Source organism: Vanessa tameamea, chromosome 23 (assembly GCF_037043105.1).
Source record: "Vanessa tameamea isolate UH-Manoa-2023 chromosome 23, ilVanTame1 primary haplotype, whole genome shotgun sequence".
Taxonomy (NCBI): domain Eukaryota; kingdom Metazoa; phylum Arthropoda; class Insecta; order Lepidoptera; family Nymphalidae; genus Vanessa; species Vanessa tameamea.
In genome coordinates this window covers 4,268,351-4,291,324 of record NC_087331.1, presented here as the reverse complement: position 1 = coordinate 4,291,324, position 22,974 = coordinate 4,268,351, and the positions used below count along the sequence as shown (strand labels likewise).

Genomic DNA, 22,974 nt, shown 5'->3' with positions numbered 1-22,974 from the left:
GTTAACCAAGTTAATCACAGGAAGTATCAGTGTCATGTTGAAACGAACACGTTTTGCTTCGGATAATCTGTTTATTTAGAAAGTTTATATGTAACTTCACGCCAAAACCGCAAGGAGTGGAACAGTAACCATAAACGTCAACCACTAACGCAAACTGTACTAGACAGGCATGTACTATTATATAATCCTGTCTTTGTCTAGTTGTTCTAGTGGCTAGCTTAGGGGGGCACAAATTCGGAGATCCTGGGTTCAAACTGGGATTAGGGTTTTCTGGCCATTCAAACGTTATTACGCGATTTATTCGTGTTTTAAGAAATTCTTAGTAGCAACCCTAAGTTTTCCTTCTGTGTTTTTTTTCCATTGATAGGTACCATCACATATTCTACCGCTAAATAGCAATAGTTTTTATTGATGTATTCCAGTTTGAAGGATTAATGAGCAAGCGTAACTAGAAGCACAACATATAAGGGACATACTATCTCAGTTCCCATAGTTGGTGGCACATTGGCGATAGGAATGGTTAATATTGCTTACAGCGCTAATATCTAAGGGTGGTGGTAACCACTTACCATCAGGTGGTCCATATACCTAAAAAGGAAGATTAGAAGTTAGCACTTACAATTTACACTTCCGTGTAAAGCAAAGCTGACAGAACCTGGTTTCTTTCCGTTCCTGTCGGATTTTCTGCCCCACAGGATTATGAGAGTAATCGAATAGAAGATTACGTGCATTATAATGTGTCAAAACTTGATTTAAGGAACACGGCGTAATTATAAATTGATACCCTAAGTTTAAACGATCAAGGTCGTTTTTAGCTTGAAATATTTTACATAAAATATATTCTGTGAAAATTATATTATCTTCATTAATTAAAGTTTATATTAAATTTTTTCTTAACTTTTATATTTAATATGAAAGAGAGAAATCGGGGTTTCGTTTTGTAAACTGCTAAAAATAAACTGTTTGATAATAATTTTATTCAATATAATTATTTGCTTGAAATTAAAATGTAATATACTCATTTTTAGTTTATATACTGGAATGATACATAATAAAAAAAATAACACCGAACTTGATGATTTATGAAGGAAGTTAAATTAAAAAATGAGAGTTAAATCAATAAAAACATTTTATTATACTACAATATAGTATATAACAATGAAGTATATTTACCTGGCGCACATAAGGCAGTAGAGAGCGGCGGCGGCAGGCATGACACCGTAAGAGTAGATCATCCCGTTTGCCGTCACGGCGTACGAGTCAGTTTTACCGATGCGCGACAATAGATGCTTCACGTGAATAGTAATTTATTTTAGGTATTCTATTCAATGATTTAAAATGCACGCTCATAGAACACCAATAATAAAAATATTTTAAAAGAGGAATTAATAGTTCCGAGGCGTGCTAGCACAAGCGTTTGTATTTTCAGTAAAATTCAATAGTTTACCAAACAAAGCGTTTTCAACTCACCTTTATTTTCCACGGTACAGTATGTAAACTATCACGCTCTTCACAAAACTATTAAAGCAGTGCAAAGCACGATTTATTTAAAAAAGAACATATTCTTAAACATACAGACAGATTAATGAAAGCATAATTAATGTGACTATTTCAACAATGGTATTATTAAGTTAAAAAATTGTAACGACCGTCTTCCTGTAAATATTGTGCATAATAAATGACATATATAATGATTTATTATTTGTAGTTCCCACACACAGCTATTTCTTTTAAGCCCGTCTTTGGTGTGACTTATAATAATAAATAAAATGAACTATATATTATTGCATCAATTTATGTTAAACAATGCAAGATAATATTTACCAAAATGGTTTATAAAGAATATTACTTGTGAGATGACGTCAGACAGGGAAGTATGGAAGAAGAAGATTTGCTGCGCCGACTCCAAGTAGATTGGGATAAGGGCTGGAGGATGATGATGATGATGGTTTATAAAGATAACTAATTGGATTCTTGGTTAAGGTTTTATGACATTGAAAAGTTTATAAAAAATTATTTATAAATAATTATAGAAAAAGTTTATTGTATATAAAACATTATTAAATATATTTGTAAATTAATATTTTGTATGAGTGATGAGCTGAATTATTACCATAAATTGAATTGGTTGCTTTCCGAGTTTGGACCTGAAATCTCGGTTAGGATTCATCTATAATAACCACTGGACCCGAGCTTTTAAATGTTACCCTTCACAAATCAGTTTCTTACTAGCTAACCTTACGTAATACATATTGATTTATATTTATGTAGCTGCTTTTATAATGATGTCATTTACGGGATGACCGTAGTCGTCAACTGCGGTAACAGATTGGTGTGCGTGCGTAAATACATAACTATATTATTACGACCTTTACACGGCGAATTATTGTAATATAACGTAGAAATGTTTCATCATACAAAGATTTTATCAGACATTAATAAATAAAATAAAATATTGGACAACATCACATACATTACTCTGATCCCAATGTAAGTAGCTAAAGCACTTGTGTTATGGAAATCAGAAGTAACGACGGTACCACAAACACCCAGACCCAAGACAACATAGAAAACTAATGAACTTTTTCTACATCGACTCGGCCGGGGATCGAACCCGGGACCTCGGAGTGGTGTACCCATGAAAACCGGTGTACACACTACTCGACCACGGAGGTCGACATTGAATGACTTACTCAACTGTAACAGTATATAAATGGCTGTTACTTACATTGCTATCATCGATCCATCGTTTTACCCGTGACTTAGTCTCACACGTATTTCAACGATTGAATACGTGCGTTCGCATAAACGCGTTCCATCGCCTATTAAAATAATATTGCAGATATCTAGATACTCCAAATAGTATTCCATTTGTAAAAACAAACCGTAAATTTGGAGATTTAAAAAGCTTTTATCTTTGTATGCTGCGTTCGCCGCAATACGTCGAATAAAACGCGACGTCGGAAAATATGGGTATTTTAAATGGTTTACATTAAATTTTGTTCCCACACAAATTTTGTGCCTATATAGTATAAGCTAATAAATAACATAAAAATAGATAACAGGATAGAATATTTCGTTACAAAAAAATATAGTAACATGAAATATTTTTTAAAATATTTTAAAACGTGTTGGTTAGTTTTTGTGCTTCATATTAGAACTAAACCAACAGCTTTACTAGCGCGACATTAAATTTACCCATTTTACCCCCTTGAGGGTGAATTAAAAATACGTTGGTAAAGAAGGCATATTATTCGATACAAGATTATATAGATGATAAAAAAGCGTGGAGTTAATGCTTGTTGACTTCCAGGCAGGATATATAACATTATTATATATTAAAATGTTGAAAAATAGTAACTACTGAGTTTCTTGCCGGTTCTTCTCGATAGAATCTACATTCTGAACGGGTGGTAGCTTTACTTAAAATAGTTTGTTAAATGACGAGCCGAGATAGCCCAGTGGTTAGAACGCGTGCATCTTAACCGATGATTTCGGGTTCAAACCCAGGCAGGCACCACCGAATTTTAATGTGCTTAATTTGTGTTTATAATTCATCTCGTGCTCGGTGGTGAAGGATAACATCGTGAGAAAACTTGCATGTGTCTAATTTCAATGACATTCTGACACATGTGTATTCCTCCAACCCGCAATTGAGCAGCGTGGTGGAGTATGCTGCAAACCTTCTCCTCAAAGCGAGAGGAGGCTTTAGCCCAGCAGTGGGAAATTTACAGGCTGTTAATGTAAAAAATGTAAAAATGACTATTCAAAAGTGCCTGTAAAAGCCTACTTGAATAAAGTATATTTCGATTTTGATTATTGATTTTAGTAGCATAAGACGTTCCCTGGGACACAAATTATTTTCGTAAATTACATCTGAATTATTGAAGAGATTTAAGCGTGAATAGGTAATAAACAGAGTTACCTTCGTGTTTATAAGATTTCACAACTTTGTTGTCTCTAAAGTAGTAACTTGTCTTGGGATTCGAGTATTCTATATACTGTATAAATGCCCGAATTATTTTAGAACATATGACATGATATAATTTTAATTTTCAAATTGATTACGTGTTCCTAAATTAGGCCAGATGATGTATCTTTGAAATTACAAAAAATAATACTTAACTTAATATCTATAGAATGTAAGGCTATCATCGATTTGGAATTGTTGATATTCTCATAAGTTTTCATTAAAATAAATATAAAAAATTATTTAATTAAGAATTTATGACCAGTAATGCCATTATATAATATTATTTTACACAAAATTTTCAAGTGCTAAGCTAATATTAAACATGATAAATGTCCTACTATAAGTTATAACTTATATAAATATACGTGTATCTAAACCCTCGACATAAATTTAAATTAGCTTTGTTTAATAGATGAAAACCCTAAGTTAACCCGCCCTTCCATTTTAAAATAAAATATCGCCCATTTTATCTTTATAAAACTCAACCATTTCTCGCGTTGGCATATTAATTATCCTCAGAGAATTATGCGAATTTACGTTATAAAAAGCGCTTCTTTGTTGAATCACGTAAGGAAATTGAATACATTTAACGCCACTAGATTTAATAATAAGAGTTTTTTTTTTTACATGAGGTTAATGAACTTATCGAAATCAACTTAAAATAAAATGTGACACTGCATATACAGTCAACTTCACTGAAATATTGCCACTACGTTATTACGACCTCAAAACGACGAACTATTGTGATGAACCACTATTGATAGGTAATTGTGGTTCGGACATCGAGTTGACTACTCTGTCTCCGCTACCACAGATAACATAACTTTTTATTCAGAAAAAAAAAAAAACTGTAAAAAACATTAATCATCCCTTACATCGCCAATGCGCCAACAATCTTGAGAACTAAGGCGATATCCTGTAGTTATATTTACTTACCCCTTAAACAGGAGTCCGAATATATTTACTAAATGAGAGATCGAAAAGTGAGTACCCACCGAGACGGGTTAACCACGTGTTAAAAATTCGAATCATATGAAATCAAAATAAATTTAATGATTTTAAAAAGCACTTTATAAAAAATATTTTACCAGCGGTAATTTTTACCGTTCCAACTATAGATTCTAGTTAGAAGAGACGGAAAGAAAGTCAGTAATTACTCAATATTCAATTTCCTTAATTAATAATTAATATTAAATTTTATATAGTCTGGACGAACTTTAATGAATAATACAACATTTTCTTGAAAACTATAATTTTTATCTTGAATATACCTTATCTTTTTGTATGGAAGTGCTCTATTATCGGTGTAAAATAAAAATCGCGATTCACTCAGATTATTTTTTGTAGACTTTAGAATAATATTAAAAAAATATAATTAAAAAAATTCTTATAATTCATTGATTTTATATGACATTATATATATATTAATAGCCTTAAACTTTTTAAGAGGAAAAAGTTAACGAGTTTGGTTAATCACCCTTTTTATGCCAAAAACAAGTATCTATCGTTTAACAGATGTAGACAAATACTGGCTAAAATAATTATAAATTTCTGTTATTCACAAAAATATTATTAAGAATGAAACCTCTTTTCTCTATAAAAATGGGAATTTATCAATCGTGTTCAATGATGCGTCGGACATTTTGAACGAGTCTTAACTTTTAGAAGAATAAAGCTGAATCGGAAGATATTATTCTGTAGTGCATCATCACAGAATTGTGTAACTCTATTGATTCCAATATTTTATTCGGTAATTGAATTTTAGTGTACGGGTCAAAGTATTACGTATATAAATTTGTAAATATTCCATTTTTAAAAATAATAGTCATAATTTAATTTAAAGTTATAAATTTATTTGAAAACAAAATGATTACGTCAGATTATAACAAAAACTGTTGTTATATCATGCAAAGTAAATTGAACAAAAATGAACTTTGATTTACTGATATCAAAGTAGTACCAGGCAATCATAAACCGAAGAAGTATTAACTTCAAGATTTGAGCAAAAGCAGCGATAACAGCGCGCCTGTCGTTTAACGTTATGACCAAACTTCTAACGAGCCGCCATAAACTGGATATTTACTTTCTTCACCTTCGACAAAGGTAAGGCAGATATATACTGTAGCTGCCATCGTAAAATCTTATGTCAAAAAGCCGAACTCAACAACAGTAACAACCATCAAAATTGTAATACGATTTTGACGTTTGCTGAAACACAATACAGCCGGTTATGCTGTGTACTATTTCGGTTTGTTATCTTCGTTTTTACGGATGACGTGGATTACAGCTCTGCCAATGAGATCTTTGTTTTTCAGTTAATCCGCTTCACTTTTTATACCATCAGCGGCTCGCACGTAAAACAAAGCAATGTTTTCACAGAAATGGAAATAAAACTGGATTCGTTTACATATGGCTTACTTTATAATAAAAATCATGTGAAAAATCTAATTATATTGCTATTCTATATAAAAATCACAATAATGGAGCTAATTTTACTGTCTATTATATTTTTAATAAGAGGAAATTAACTTGATTAGTTAGTAAAACATAAATAATATTACATACGGTGCTTCAGCGTAAGATTTATTATTTATAGACGTAATTCCTGATTATCACTTTTATTTTTTAAAAAGGATTATGTTTGTCATTTGTCACAAATAAATCAATGCGTGAATATTACCTAAGCCTTATCAAAATGAAACGACATTATCATTTCATTTTGATCGTGTTATTTTAAACACATATGAGAACATATACGTGATTTAATTTAGATTTTACACATTGATCTACGTATATCGTTTCAAAGTAAATACATCGATCCCGGTTCAATCCCAATGGATTATTGAATCGAACTTTGTTATTGGTAATTTATTTGTTCACAGGTACAGTCAACACGCTCAAGTCTCTTCAGATTCACGTACCAAAAGCTGTTCTCACTGGTCGGGATGCCGCACTAATGTGTACTTACGAGTTGGAAGGCGCTCAACTTTACTCAATACGTTGGTACAGAAATATGATCGAATTCTACCGATACGTACCAAAGGAATCGCCAGCCACTAAAGTCTTTCCCGTTGCAGAAATCAAAGTCGACGTAAGTATATTGGAATCAATACTCAATTTGTCAGAGAATTAAAGTAAAAACTTCTCAAGAATTTTACGAATCAATTTAATTAGTCGAAGTTAATCTGTCACGGAATATTTAATGAACAATAATCAACTACTTTTTCAATTCGACTAACTTTATTAAAAAGCTTTATAAATTTAATGGAGTTTTAGTCGTTACAAATGTTGTAGAAATACTATAGCATTTTTTAGTGAGCCAGTAAAATTACAGAGCACACGAAAAAATGTGCATAATTTACAATAATTATGTACAATGATCTTACTTTTAGACCACCAATATAAAGTTTCAGTAACAAAACCGTTCTAGTTTAATGTTATTGTAAATAAATATGTTGTGTATTTAAATTACCAGGTTGCAGCATCCGATCAGAATAGAGTAGTTCTAACAGAAGTAGACCGCACACTAACTGGGGAATATCAATGTGAAGTGTCAGCCGATGCACCATTATTCCATACGGATATCAAGTCTGCGGAAATGGTGGTAGTCGGTTTGTATATAAAATTATATTTCTTTTTGAATGAACATTTTTTAGTGCCTGAAAATAAATTCGTACACAAAAACCCACTTTAGTGAGATCACGTAATCTCGCATAAATACAATTTTCCGCATAATGAGCCATTTTAGGTCGTTGAACCTTGTCGCTGCAACTTGATACATGTTTTCCTTTATCACGCCCAATACGTCCTCTAAGACACGCTATACTTACCGCACCACGCATTTTGCTTTCGGTTTAACATTGTATGGGAGCTGTTTTGTTGAAGATCATACTGAAAATGCCAATAACCTAAAAACAACTAGCCTAGGGTGATACGTAATACTCATCTATATCGTACTTCAAATGTTAAATGATATTGAAAATGTTGTAATCTCTAATACATCAAAATATCTTTGTCTAAGCTAAATCTATGGTTAAGTTATATTAGGTGGTTATTATTAAATATAATAATGATTTAACGTTAATGAATAACGTTAACTTTAACGTTGGGAAATATTCATTATTTACATATTTCTCGCATTTAGGTACTCGTTAAATCATTATTATTAAATATAATAATTATTTGAAAAACTATGCAAATTAAAAAAAAGTAATTCCTATTAATAATAAAATATTCAATTTTCACGAGTAAAAGTTTCCTTCATCTAACACGATTTCCCAGCAACGTCGTGAAAAACATTTAAATCAACAGAAAAAGAACGGATGCGAGAAATCCAATGAAGAACCCAAGGATTGAATTAGTAAAGCGCTCTTTGGTTTATTTCTAGTCGCACTTATAAACCACTTTCTGTTTTTCTAGCTACTATTATTTTTTTACCTTTCAAATTCTCTAAATCTAAAACTATATTTCAGCAAGCATTACGAATGAAGTCGATCTGCTGAAGGATTTGCCAAATTGAATTTTCAATAACGTCACGAATCTTTATCGTTTATTTTTTAACCTAAATTTAAATCAAAGTTGCTCGAATGTTTTAGTTATACAGTTCAAATGGACTGAGAACTTATGTTTAATTTGTCTATTTTGTTCATCAGATTTTTTGAACAGGGCTAAAATAGCATTTCCATTTTATATCTTACTAAATTCAATATTAACTTTAATATAATCGAGTAACACTCAACTCAACAAAAGTACATCGGTTTTCATTGGTACGTCACTCCGAGGTCCCGGGTTCGATTACCGGCCGAGTCGATGTAGAAAAAGTTCATTAGTTTTCTATGTTGTCTTGGGTCTGGGTGTATGTTGTACCGTCGTTATTTCTGATTTTCCATAACAACAGTGCTTTAGCTACTTACATTGGGATCAGAGTAATGTATGAGATGTTGTCCAATATTTATTATTTATTATGTATTATTTATTTATTACTTAGTATATAGAAAGGAAGGTTGACATAGAAAGGCTTAATAAATGATGGAAGTGTAAATTAGTGCTTTTAGAACATTGAAACTGCTAGCCGCATTATAATAAGCTTTCATAATTTAATGTATTGCTTAATAGCAATTTAAGCAAGATTATTCAATTATTTCAAATTCTACGAGACTTAACCCTAGTAATTTTTATTTTAATATAAACACGATTCATCTTTCATCTAAATATTTTTTTTGACATTAAAGACTCAAAGTTCGTAGAATTGTTACTTCAAAAGACTATTTACATTTCAGGCTTTTGCGAGAAAGAGAAATTATTAATAAACAATTATGTACTACGCCTTTTCAGGCTTGTGAATGACTACTGCTTATTAAAAAATTTACATCTGATTTGTAGTATTATCTCTTGGTTGGTGGAAGAGAGGAACAAAGCAATTTTAAATGCAAAATATATTGAAAGTATGATTGTAATACAAGAACTGATTGGTGATTCTCACTTAAATTTTTTTTCTTATTAAAAATTCTTATTTTTAAAATATAGAATAAGTAATTTAACATTTTTATATCTATATTTTAACTGTTCTAAATTTAAAACGCTTTTAGAATTATTTAATTTATATAAAAGGCCTATATACTTATTATACAGAGTTAGCATTTTTGTGGAAAAAAATGAATAAATTGAAATAATATCTTTTTCCGTCTCGCATTTTTAAATTTGGACCGATAATTATTGTATTAATATTGACAAATAACCAGTGTTTATTCGTTTTTATAAATCAGAAGAAAAAAATAGATTTTAATTGATACTTTTTTTTAAATAAATTTTTGAAGTTGCATTTATGACTTATTTTGAAAAAATCTAAAAAACGTGATAACTCAAAATTGGTTCACTTTTGCATCATGCATTTAGGGGTTAAAATTATCGCAAATAATCACCCCTATCACCTCCTATCGGGAATACGTCGAATCACCAATAACCCTGTATATTTCAATTAAAGGACCGATTTCTCATAAACGTGTCAAATAATTTTGTCCTTTTCGTCTGTTAATCTTTTACACATTTTATTTTAATCTTTTTTCGTTGAAATGTTGATTCAGATAGCAACATCTCTTAAAGTTATATTAAAGTCCCTTTATTGAGTTCTATTTTTGATTCATACCAAAATATATCAAAGTAAATTTAAATCTTGTATTTAAAATGTTTAATGAGATTGGATTTAAAAATCACCCTTAAATCTTTCCGTTTATCATAATTAATCTTAATCTATTTACCAAAACGAATTAAATTTATAATCTATTCACTCACCAGTATTTAATAAGCGTCACCGCCGCCGTTCATGGGCTTTGTGAATTTAGCATTTATCCACTGTCTTCTTCAGTTTGTATATCGACCTGATTATAGATTTGAAGTCGTTTTTGTAAGTCATAGTCTTTATACAAGGACTTTTTTTTTGCATATTCTCGTTAGCTATGGAATCTAACATTATGAAGGACTGATAATTTTACACAGTACTTTGATCAACTTCAAACTTGTGATCCGTCTACCATCTCTCGTAAAACATTTTGTATACTAGTTTGTATTTCCAGTATTCTCAAGAGTTCGTGTGTGCAAATTTCAGCTCAATCACTTGGATGGAACCGGTTTAAAATTCAGTACAGTTAGAACACACACAATCAGTAACAGGTTCAACATTTTGTCTTGTCAAATAATATACATAATGCAATATAAAAAACATTAATACATATAAATTACCTATCATATAGACATACGGTATAAATATTTAATTATTTTACTACGGTTTTCGTAATATTAGGTATATGACATATGAAATTGGCGTTTTATACGGTAGGAATATAATATTTTTTTGTATAAAATATATTTAATTGATCAATGTATGCAACGTTGTTATCTATACACTTTTGCCATCTCATGAGTAGTTGATTGCTTCCTTTACTAAAAAAACCGTGGGGGCGAGAATCAATAAGCTCTTTGAAGGCGGTTTGGACTGCCGCATCGGAGTTGAATTTTTTTCCTTGTAAGAAGTTGTCCAAATTCCGAAAAAAATGGTAATCTGTTAGAGCAAGGTCCGGGGAGTACGGTGGATGTCGTAAACATTCAAATTGTAGCTCATCTAACTTAGTGGTTGTTTGTTGTGCAGTGTGTGGTCTTGCGTTGTCGTGAAGCAGCAGTGACCTAGAGCGATTAACCAATCTCAGTTGTTTAGCAGCTAGTTCTTCCTTCGTAGTTTGCAGTTGCTGATAATAGATATCTGCCGTAATCGTTTGGCCAGATTTTAGAAAGCTGTAGTATACGACACCGGCGCTAGTCCACCAAACACTCACAAGTAACTTTTTTTGAATCAATTTTCGTTTAGGGCAGGATTTGGCTGGGTCTCCAGGGTTCAACTATTGCGAAGAGCACTTCCGATTATCGTACAGTATCCACTTATCATCCCATGTAATGATTCGATTTAATTTTATTGTTGCGATTGAGCAAAGTAACACAACAGTCGACGCGTGTTTGCAAGTTCGATTCACTCAATACATGAGGTATCCATTCTAGTTTTCGTTTTCGTTTAAGTTTTTTTAATTCCCGATTTGCTTCAAGTGGATTAATACAGTTTACCACTTACCCCTTAGCCTGCAGCTATCTCTGAAGTGCTTTGTGATGGATCCGCTTTCACAATTGCCTTTAATTCTTCATTTTCCACTTTGGTCTCCGGCCGTCCTCGCGGTTGGTTCTGAAGGTCGAAATTTCCAGAAAGAAAACGTTGAAACCAAAAATTTACTGTGCTTTTGCGAAACCAGAGCCGTAGCTATTTCTGCAGCACTGGTGCCACGATAGAACTTGTACTCGTAAATGTACCGATATTTCATATTTTCCATGGTGTGGTAATAAGCGACGCCAATGAAAAAAATTATAAGGAAAAAACAAATGAATAACTGGTTTCAAAACTCAATTGTGCCAGCTAAATGAATTTATGAATTTTAATTTAACTTAACCAAAGAGGAGATATTTCAAATCAAAGTGGTCAGTATGACAAAACGCTAAATTCATATGTAAGGACCTAATATTTCGAAATCCAATTTCTGACCGGATTGGATGTTGCAGTCATTAGATACTATTAATTATTATGAAGAAATAAAAATGATCATTAACAAAAAAATGACAACAAATGGCTGCGAAACTATTTCGAATTTCAATCCAAATGAAAAATGGAATATATTTCCAAATAAGATACTTTTTAATAACATGACTATAAATTTAAAAATGAAATCAATAAATACATTAAGTCAGTTATTAAGCTTTTTAATTAAATTAAAATATTTTTTATATATTTAATAATAATACTCCAATATATTCGAAGTCTTCAGTGTATTTAATATTACCAATAAAGATTATAACGTTGGTATGATACTATTGGCTTAATTTAATTTTGTTTATTTAACAAGTTACCCGTGCCGACTTCGCATAGCTATACTTTAGTATAAGTGCGAAAGTAACTCTGTTTGTTACCTCTTTACGCTTAAACCGCTGAACCAATTCATATAAATTTATTATATATAAATTTGGTATGGATATACTTTGAGTACCGGGAACATAGACCACTTTTTCCACCCCTTGAGGCGGCTACTTCTAATATAGGGAAAGTTTTATAAATTTCGCGCGAATAAAGGCGCATGTTCACCTTGTGTAACAATAAATAAATATATAATATGTGACGACCTCCGCGGTCGAGTAGTGTGTACACCGGTTTTCATGGGTACGATACTCTGAGGTCCCGGGTTCGATTCCCGGCCGAGTCGATGTAGAAAAAGTTCATTAATTTTCTATGTTGTCTTGGGTCTGGGTGTTTGTGGTACCGTCGTTACTTCTGATTTTCCATAACACAAGTGCTTTAGCTACTTACGTTGGGATCAGAGTAATGTATGTAATGTGGTCCAATATTCATATGTATTCATATGTATTATCTATGTAAAGTGAACGTATAATATAAAACGTTAAATTAAACGACAAACATAAAAATGGTTTTGAGGCCAGGAACCTTCATAGGCGTATGCAAAACAACTCACCATTTTTATTAATATTTATGTTTAATGCATAGTATTAAATATTATTTTAAATCACTATACATTCATAATTTCGTAATCTAAATGTTTTCGTTCATAAACGGATAAGCCTCATATTAGAGATGCTTACTCTATCAACCGCGTTGAAACCATCTGCCTATTTCCCGAAAATTCTATCCTTTCCGAGGAATCCTTTATTAGGATTGCTGAAATATTGCATATTCACAACGCAGCTGGCATTTTGTCGAGGCGTTCGGCAAAAACAAACGGGCCAGTTCGATTTCAATCTCCGAACATGAGGTTTTTGTTTTTAGGTCTTTTGTTCTAATTTTAAAATTCGTGTGCTTTCCAAACAACTTTTTAATAGTCTAAGATCCGACACCGTAGTCCTGTGAATACGTGTTTATTTGATGAAATTGAATTCCAATAGAGAATATAATACATTATTGGGTATCCGGTCAAAAACAAGCAGCGATATATTGATGTTTAATTTGATAAGTAATTGTAGTGCAAGTTCATTATACAGATGTGGTTTTATAATGAACAAAAAACTGAATTACCCGCTTTTCACGTCAGTTAAAAACATAAGTGTCAGTTGTCAGTGGGAATAGAGTGGGGTCCGACCGTGACGTAGTCCGAGTGTGCTTAGAAGGTGCGACATTCGATAAATAAGCCCAGGACAAAAATAACCTATGTACTGTTCCAGACTACATTCTATCTCTGTACTAAATTTCATTCAAATCCGTTCAGCCGTTCTGGCGTCATTGAGTCACATACATGAATCCATCAAAATTTGTTATTTATTAATATGCATTACGTATTCAACGTGTTTTAATGTTTTCATAATCAGCAGTAATAGCCCACAGCGTTTTTTTAAATAACCTATGAATCTCATGAAAAAAATAGTAGGAGGTTATTTGATTTGAATAGATTCTTTATTTCGGTAAATTATATTATTTCTTGATAATTTCTTAATACTATTTTATTACATTGACATTTGAATTACTTTTATTAATAACCCAATATCTGCAAAAATTAGACGCCGGATCTTATTCTAAAAAAAAGAGGTTTCACACGTGACTCGTGTTATTAAAAAGTTTCTGACATCACGTTTTCCGCATACTTTCTGACGTATCATCATACTTTTCGTCTCCGTGAAAGCCATTAAACTTTTATATAACGCATTGTGACGAACATCTTACTTTAAAATAAATCTCCTTGTTTTTTTATTCGAAATTTAAAAATATGTGACGTCAATTTTAGAGCGACTTAAAGTATCACACAGTACGAAATACATCTCTAGGTTAGTTTTATTTGTATATTTACAAATCGGAAAAGGGCAAAGTTCATTCACCTCTCAATGACGCTAGGTAGAAATTTACCGTGAAATAAAGACTTTTCTACGGTTGTTCACTCAAAGGAAACGACTAGGTTTGGAAATTCGCTTCGCTTAATAATCTCTATTGTTTTCTAGAAAATCTTTTTGTTTCGTAATTATAAATAGCTAAGCTACAGATACAGTGACGTGTGGAAAATTTTGTACTGCCTAATTAAGATAACATGGAACACATGCATAATAATAAAATAAAAAAAAAAAAACAGAATAAATGAATAAAATATCATAAAAGTTAAGTTGAAAATAAAAAAATATATACACATAGGTTAAAGAACGTAGATTTAAGGGTTATTTGAAAAAGTAGCCTAATTACTTTACCTACGAACCTGTGATACTGACAGGGTATCTCCAATTAAATATAAAAAAATGCTCAGCAAAAACGTTTTTGGCAAAATAACTTGCATATAAAATTAAAAATTTATTTTCGCTTTATCATTTATTATTGTATGAAATTAACATACTGTATAAATCATCATAATTACAGCATTAAAATAGATTCCATAACTATCGGGCTATAATAAATGAATAATTTTGACAAGTACAATAATGAGCTAAAAAAACAAACCCTGTTAGTAAGTTATCGCTTTTTAAAGCCATCGTATAATTTTCAATAGTTAAATTTAAATATTGACTAAATTATGGAAATGTTTTCGATCTTATTTAAGCAGTATATACTTATGAAAACAACAAATATATAACAAAACAATGTTCTCATTATGTTATTTTATATAGTATGTATTTTTATGCTGATCCGCTATGTTAAATCAAATCAAATCAAAATATACTTTATTCAAGTAGGCTTTTACAAGCACTTTTGAATCGTAATTTAACAAACTATTTTAAGAAAAGCTATCACCGGTTCGGAATGTAGATTCTACCGAGAAGAACCGGCAAGAAACTCAGTAGTTACTCTTTTTCAACATCTAGTTATAGTGGATAAAGAAATAATTGTAATAAAACACACGTACATCATAATGTAATCGTCATTATATATCAAAATGGTGATCAAACATTGAGAAGACTGATCATGACGAAACCGTTTATAAAAGCTCGTCTGGATAGGAACCATCCTCTCATATATCTATTCAGATATTATGCTGCCAAACGGCAATAGTCTAGTTGTTTTCTGGTTTAAAGGGTAAGTGAGCCAGTGTGTAGCACAAGAGATATACCATAGTTCCGACGATTGGGGATGTAAGGATAATATTTCTCACAGTGCCAATGTCTATGAGAACTGGTGACCGCTTGCCATCATTGACATTAGTGATATAAGATGATAATTTGTTTTATTCGATTAAAGGCAATTTTCAATACACAATTAACTAGTAGCTTAATATTTTAAATTATATTGTATGTAAATTGTTCTATGTTTTCACAGAACCACCCTTGTTGAGCCCGAATGTTACATCAGATAGGATGACGTACATAGGTGGTGACCATATTCGGGCGAATTGTACGTCACCACCTTCATTACCAGCGGCGAATATCACGTGGTACGTCAATGAACAAATGGTGAGTTAAAAAATCATTTATATACTTCGATTTAAATTTAAGATTAATTAATATTTTATATATTGTATGTACTTATAAATTTATATTACTTAGAACAGTTTATAGGTCGGTGTGTCTTGTTACTGCCACTCTAGCAGAGCATCGCGTCTATGGTAACGAGACAGCCATTTTGATTTTGTTCAGAGAAAGGATTACTTTGACATTTTAATTAATTGGTCACGCTTCTACAATAACGATAATAAGTTTTAATGAAGGCAATCTCACTAAATATAAATGATATCAAATTATCAAAAAATGTATATGTTTATAATTGCCAGCGTTATTTTGTTTCATTGCCTTTGTTTTGAGCTTCGACTTATAATATTCGAAATTTAAATAGTTGAGTCACATCGATCACAATAAGTTAACCAACATAACTTACTCAGTAAAAACTTAAACATGTGACAATTTAAAAAAATAAAATTTATACTTGAAATTGGTTCAACGAATATTGAATGACTTTTTCAGACGCTTCGATGCTGCATTTGATCGACTAGAATCTCTTATTAGCGATTTCTAAATATCATAAAAAATAGTAAGAACTAAAACCAAATAGCATAAAAATATTGATGACGACCTCCGTGGTCGAGTAGTGTGTACACCGGTTTTCATGGGTACGCCACTCCGAGGTCTCGAGTTCGATTCCCGGCCGAGTCGATGTAGAAAAAGTCTTGGGTCTGGGTGTTTGTGGTACCGTCGTTACTTCTGATTTTCCATAACACAAGTGCTTTAGCTACTTACATTGGGGTCAGAGTAATGTATGTGATGTTGTCCAATATTTATTATTTATTTATTTATTTATATTAAAGTCACTTGTCAAACTTGTCATTTGTATAGCAATACCATTGTCAAACAGATTGATCGCTTAAAATAAAATTGTCTACGTCATTTTTCAATTCGTCAATCGTCGATCATGACGTCATATTGAATACCTATATTTTACTTGCATACAATGATGTCATCTCTATAATAACAATACTGATAGCTGGTGTTATCAAGTCAGTTTTTTATATTTTAATACAGTTTAATATATATTGCGTCTTGCTAAAATTAATTAAAAAGTGATCTACATATATCACGTCGAATCTGGCGAAGGTAACCCATAATTCTGATTCGTGGCAACGGTCAATTTGATCAACGGATCACATTAAACCCATCCGCGTCTAAAAGCAATTTGTCAAATACTGAACTGTACCTCGCGGTCGGAAAGATGAACTTCAATGAACTTGTTTTACGTTCAATTTGATTTATTCAATAGAATATATTATTACATTCTACCAAGCAGCAATATTTAGTATTATTGTATTCTAGTTTGAAGGTAGAGTGAGCTAGAGTAACTACAGGCACAAGGAAAATCTTAGTTCCTTAGCTTGGTGGCGCATTGGTGATGTAAAATAAATAAAATAAAATAGCCTTTATTGCTGCTTGCTAAAAACTAAATATACATTCTGATTCTAATTTGTATTAAAGTGATCGGCAACAAAGGCCTCCTCTAATTACTAAATTGGTGATGTAAAGAATGCTTAATATTTCTTACAGATGTAATGTATGTTAGTGATGATGACCACTAATCATCAGTTGACACATTTTCCCGTCCACCTACTTATACAAAATAAAAGAAAGTAGAAATATCTTAGTAAATATCTTAGATAGATATTTTGCTAAGAAAATATTTTATTAAAAATACTATACGAGAAAATTTTAAGATACTGAATCAAATTAGTTCACCAGTTTACCCTCACTAGTCAAACAAAGTTGGCTATTTTTGGTGAACTTTCATAATACAAAGCAATAACTTTGTCCAAACTTACCCGAGTTCGTTTAAGATTAAATATGATTTTTCTTGTTAAAGGTACAAAGTTTTTAGATTTAAGAACGAATTTCGTTACAGTTGTTTCTTTTCATTGATATTTTTAAATGCAGTGTAGTAGTAAATATTGGTTTGACAAAAACCTTATGAGTTACGTATTGAAAAAAGATACAACAATATGAATGATTTACAAAAGAGGTCAATATCTACTAGATAACCTTTTCTGAAAGTATTGAAACCCAAACTACTTGGGCCTCAAATTTAAAATGTCTGTCGCTTTAATTATTATTGGCTATTACTATCGGTAATTTGTATTCGCTTTTTTTGCCTCACTATACAGTTGCACGAACTCCATCTGCCGTATGTTTTATAATCTGAGTCTTGGACATTGTAAATAACAGTTCTTGAGTCTACATAAACTTTACGAAAACTTCCCAAACTCTATCTACATCGATACTAATATTGTAAAGAGGATAGATTTTTAGTTTGTTTGCAATCGATGAACTATGAAACGCGCTAACCCGTTTTAATATCCTTTTTTATTCAAAAGTAACATAGGCTACATGATATTTCAGTAATAAAAGACTTTATTATAAACAGCGAGAAAAGCCGCGGGCTATGAATATAAACGATAACGTCAATTTAAAAAAAAAAATCAAATTAAAAGAAAAAACTATATTTAAAAATGTATTCGAATTCAAACGGCAGTGATTGGCTACAATACTACAGATTTTAAAAATAAATTAAAGAACATAAAACCAATAATTACTTTGTCATTACTGAACCGGTTCGTAAGCCGTGTATACAGTTCCTTAACAATAGTTTCCATTGTTACAGGTCCCTAGCTTTACAGCGAATCACGTTTTGAACTTCAGCAATGGCTACGCCTCGAGCCTGTCCACTTTAGAATTAGAAGCAGCAGTCTTATCTCCAGTACCCACGCTTATGATACGGTATAAAATTTCTTCTCAATTTTCCTCGATAAAATATTTCTTATTTCAAATTGCTTTATTTATGTTCCAAATAAATCATTCATTCATTAATCCAGTGATTATTATCTCTGTTGAGTAAAGCTTCAACTGGCTTGAAAAAAACCACGTAGTTTTTCATTTAAATTCATTTAATTTTATGTACATTCATAGTTTTCCTTCAATTCTAGTGATTTAGTTTTAAAAATGTTTCTAATCTAATTAATTAAATCAATAAAAAACACATATCAGGCATAGAAACACTCTTCTTTCCTTCTAAAATTTAATATGTACTTATCAATAGATAACATTAAAGTAAATCCATTAGAATATGTACGAGGGATAATATAAAAGTATATTGAAAAGATCCTAGTCCTTATTCATAAAATAAACTTCAGGATGCCGAATACATTACTTGAAGAAGAAAATAGACTACCGAGATATATAGACCAAACGAAAAACACGTTTGGGGGAGTCGTAAATAAGCATCATAGACGTAACGGATATAAGACAATCATGATTCTCTAAAAAGAATGAAATCACTATTTTGGGTACAATCATTATATTATTTGATCGTCATTTTTTTTAACCTTTCATGTCCTCGATTTTGATGGAATATTATCTTTTCTGAAAGTCAACTGGCTGTATGTAAAAAAGGTTATCTAATTTTGTTCCTGTCCCGAAATTTAGAGTTCTTCTTAACCTGTCTATTCCTAAGCACCTTTTGGGATAACTCGAACGCCGTTATATAAAAGGCACTTTACGTGAATTGTAAATAGAAAATGAGATTTGACTAGTCTGAATATCTTTCTTGGGAACAAGAAGGGCTTAATAAATTCACACTTCACTTACATATGTGTGTGTGATGTTATATTTATCTACGTTTACGACTTTAAATTAAATTTCAAATTGTATGTATTGGAATCCGAAAAAGACGTAGGTTCGATTATAGAAATCCGAAAAGACAGCAATTGGATAAAACCAGAAAGAGGACTTCTACCTCCTTAATATCAGACAGCTTAGAATTTCTCTACAAAAAACTCGATATTTTTAAACCCAGTATTTGGGTACCTACAGACTTATAAGCTAGTAAATAAACGGTAGTTACCTGAATACGTACTAAAAAAATTAAAAAATAAATTTAATTCACATCCATTTCATCATTGTATCTGAAACCTTAAAGTGGCTTTTAAAGTAATATTTGGAATTGTTGCAGATGTGAAGCGTCTATATTCGACGTTTGGAAAGCAACAAGCCACACAATAGTTCTCCGTGAACGAAATACGAATCCAGCTTCCGCTTTAGGCCGGAGTTTTACAGGTATTATTTAAACCCCGTATTGCATAGTGAGCGATTACTTAGAGTACTTTCGAATGAAAATGTATTTCGAATTTGAGTTAATATAATCTCTTTTCTACTGGCAATGATATTATCACCAGAAATATTAAGCCGATTTTGTTGATTTTTAAAATTACAGTGACTTCATTATTAACAGTAGAAACATTCTGTAAGAATAAATTCGAAACTCATCAGAGCACGACTGTGAAATTCCAGAAAGTTTTATGCGACATTAATTGTTATAATTATTATAACATTTAAGGGATACACGCATTATGATATATTATAGAATTTAACAAATTTCCTAGTTAGGTTGTTACGACATTAGTTCTTGCAGAAAAGTGCTGCTGATCTTTCTATATGACTATTGGTTATAGTGAAAAAAATATCTAACATATAATACTTTAATAGTGCTATCTGTATCAAACACATGACGGCTTTGTCACGTATGTTTGTCATGATCGTCGAATACCAAATGTATTGTGACAACATGAAAAGTTAGTGGCGCTTAGTCAGAATTCAATGTACCATATTTGGTTAGTGAATCTTAGCATAGAATTTTGTCGACTGGAATATATTGGGCTTTTAAGTCCGAGAATCGCAATACATAAAATGTTATTTTAACACGTTATCCGAGCCGAGATGGCCTAGTGGTTAAAACGTGTGCATCTTAACCGATGATTGCGGGTTCAAACCCAGGCAAGCACCACTGAATTTTCATGTGCTTAATTTGTGCAATGCATCTCGTGCTCAGCGGTGAAGGAAAACATCGTGAGGAAACTTGCATATGTGTTTAATTTCAACGAAATTCTGCCACATGTGTATTCCACCAACCCGCATTGGAGCAGCATTGTGGAATATGCTCCTAACCTTTTCCTCAAAGGGAGAGGAGGCCTTAGCCCAGCTGTGGGAAATTTACAGGCTGTTAATGTAAAATGTAATGTAATGTAACACGTTATCTTATCTTTTTCAGGAGCTGCATCAAAAACGTGTTTGCCGACAATTCTTGTTATTTTAATATATTTCTTTTTAAAATTTCTAGTAGAAAGTTACACCGAGACATCAATAAGATAGCTGTTTTTCTTAAATTAGATTAAGCTTATTAAATATTGTATCTCATAAATTATATTAAAAGTGTAGTACGTCAGGGTTCTCGAATGTTGTTTTGGTAATATTAAGGACAATACGACTCTTTTCAATGTTGATTGTGTAGGAAATTTAATTTAATTAGTCAATAATATTTTTAAGGATTATCCATGTAAAAAAGATGTACTTTAAGGAACAGGTAATTACTAAGCTCACGTTATGTATCGGATAATTTAATTTATATATAAATTCGGTATAATGATGTGAAACATCTTTTGGGGTGTCTTTGGGGTGAGATCGACCGAATTCCGTGACGACAAAAATAGCATGACGCTCTAAGCCGCCGCTTTCTGTTCCCTGTGTTTGCGTGATTGATGTATATTATGTATATACGTTTTTTTGCCCTGTATTATAAATAACATATTTATTTTGTTAACTAAATGAAGCTTTGATTTATTTTACTCAATATTTATTAGTTTTTCTTTATTTTATTATTCTTAATGAACTTAAATTGCGATGTTTCACATCCGCTGGGTGTCCGGTTACGGCCACTTTTTTCATACACAATTGATGTAATTAACAATTTTCCCAATTGATTAAATTAGTAAAAGAGCTTGAATAATTTCGTAATTGAATTAATTAGCAGTTATAATTAATTAATATTAAAATAGACTGATTATATATTGTAGTATTAATTTACGTTGTATATACAGTTGATTGTAATTGTTATTCTGTAAATAATTTATGAATATACCAAGCAATGATTAACGTTAAATTCCTATTAATGTTAGTAAAAACATAATTTTAACCGTAAAATAATTGTATGGCTAAGGTGTCGGAGAATTTCGAATGTGGAACATGATTTTATTTAAATCTAGGCAGTTTTTTATGACATGCCATACCGAAATACTTTTAAATTAGTTTCAAAATGATATATCAAGCTGACAGTCAATATTATCGAAGCGAAACTTCTTTGGCTGCAATGAGAGAAAAATTTCAAGTTCAAATTTGAGTAACATTCTTTCGTCATGTTTACTTGTATCCTTTTAGATGTCTAAAAATTACTTCGTTAATGGAAACTACACTTATTCCAGACCTTTGTCAATTTCTGTAATATTCTTTTGGATTTATAAAAGTATTTGTGTGTAATTTCCTTTATAAGCCAGTGGAAATGAATTTAGAGATCTAACTTTGTTAATTGTTACAAAATCGATCTTTATATATGTTATAATTCTATTAACAAAAGGTGTTACGCGAAAATTATAATAATGTACATAAATATTTTAATGCATTGAATGAATTATTATGATATGATCATACTGTTTTAGTTTTTAACCCCTAATGAATGTTCATCCTTCAAATTTATGATGTTTCAGACAAATATTCACCACCGTCAAATAAGTAATATTAAGAACATTAAATCGTCTTAAATACAGTAATAATATATCAGATATTTTAATCAATCATAGTAATCTCGCAAAGCGATCTCTCCCCTCGTATCCAGCTATCCACTCAACGGGAATACATTGTCTGGACGCCCTCTGGAATTTTTCTTAGTTCCTTTATGAAACTATTGATTAAAAGGGAATATTCTTCTACGGAAAACGCTTTAGATTTATTTTATAGATTCTAATAACGACAAAATAAAAAAGGTGATTTTTTTTAACGTTCTCAGTTTTCTAAATTTTTTTTTTTTAATAATTTTCCTCTTCGATATATAATTTAAAGCGAATGCAACAAAAGAAGAAACAAAAGAAACTAATTCTGTCTGACTCAATTTACGCTAGAGGTACAAT

The 22,974-nt window shown here is 31.2% G+C and overlaps 1 protein-coding gene across 1 annotated transcript in view; it reads left to right on the top strand.

The window, feature by feature from the left end:
- Nucleotides 1–21,395, top strand: part of LOC113401928 (uncharacterized) — a 156,695-nt gene extending 135,300 nt beyond the window's left edge. The window contains exons 3-8 of the mRNA XM_026642006.2: nt 6,856–7,064; nt 7,449–7,584; nt 15,804–15,937; nt 18,624–18,739; nt 19,971–20,074; nt 21,066–21,395. Coding sequence (XP_026497791.1) covers nt 6,856–7,064; nt 7,449–7,584; nt 15,804–15,937; nt 18,624–18,739; nt 19,971–20,074; nt 21,066–21,166 — 800 coding nt within the window. The 3' untranslated portion in view covers nt 21,167–21,395. The remainder of the gene's footprint in view (nt 1–6,855; nt 7,065–7,448; nt 7,585–15,803; nt 15,938–18,623; nt 18,740–19,970; nt 20,075–21,065) is intronic.
- The last annotated feature ends 1,579 nt before the right edge of the window (nt 21,396–22,974 follow it).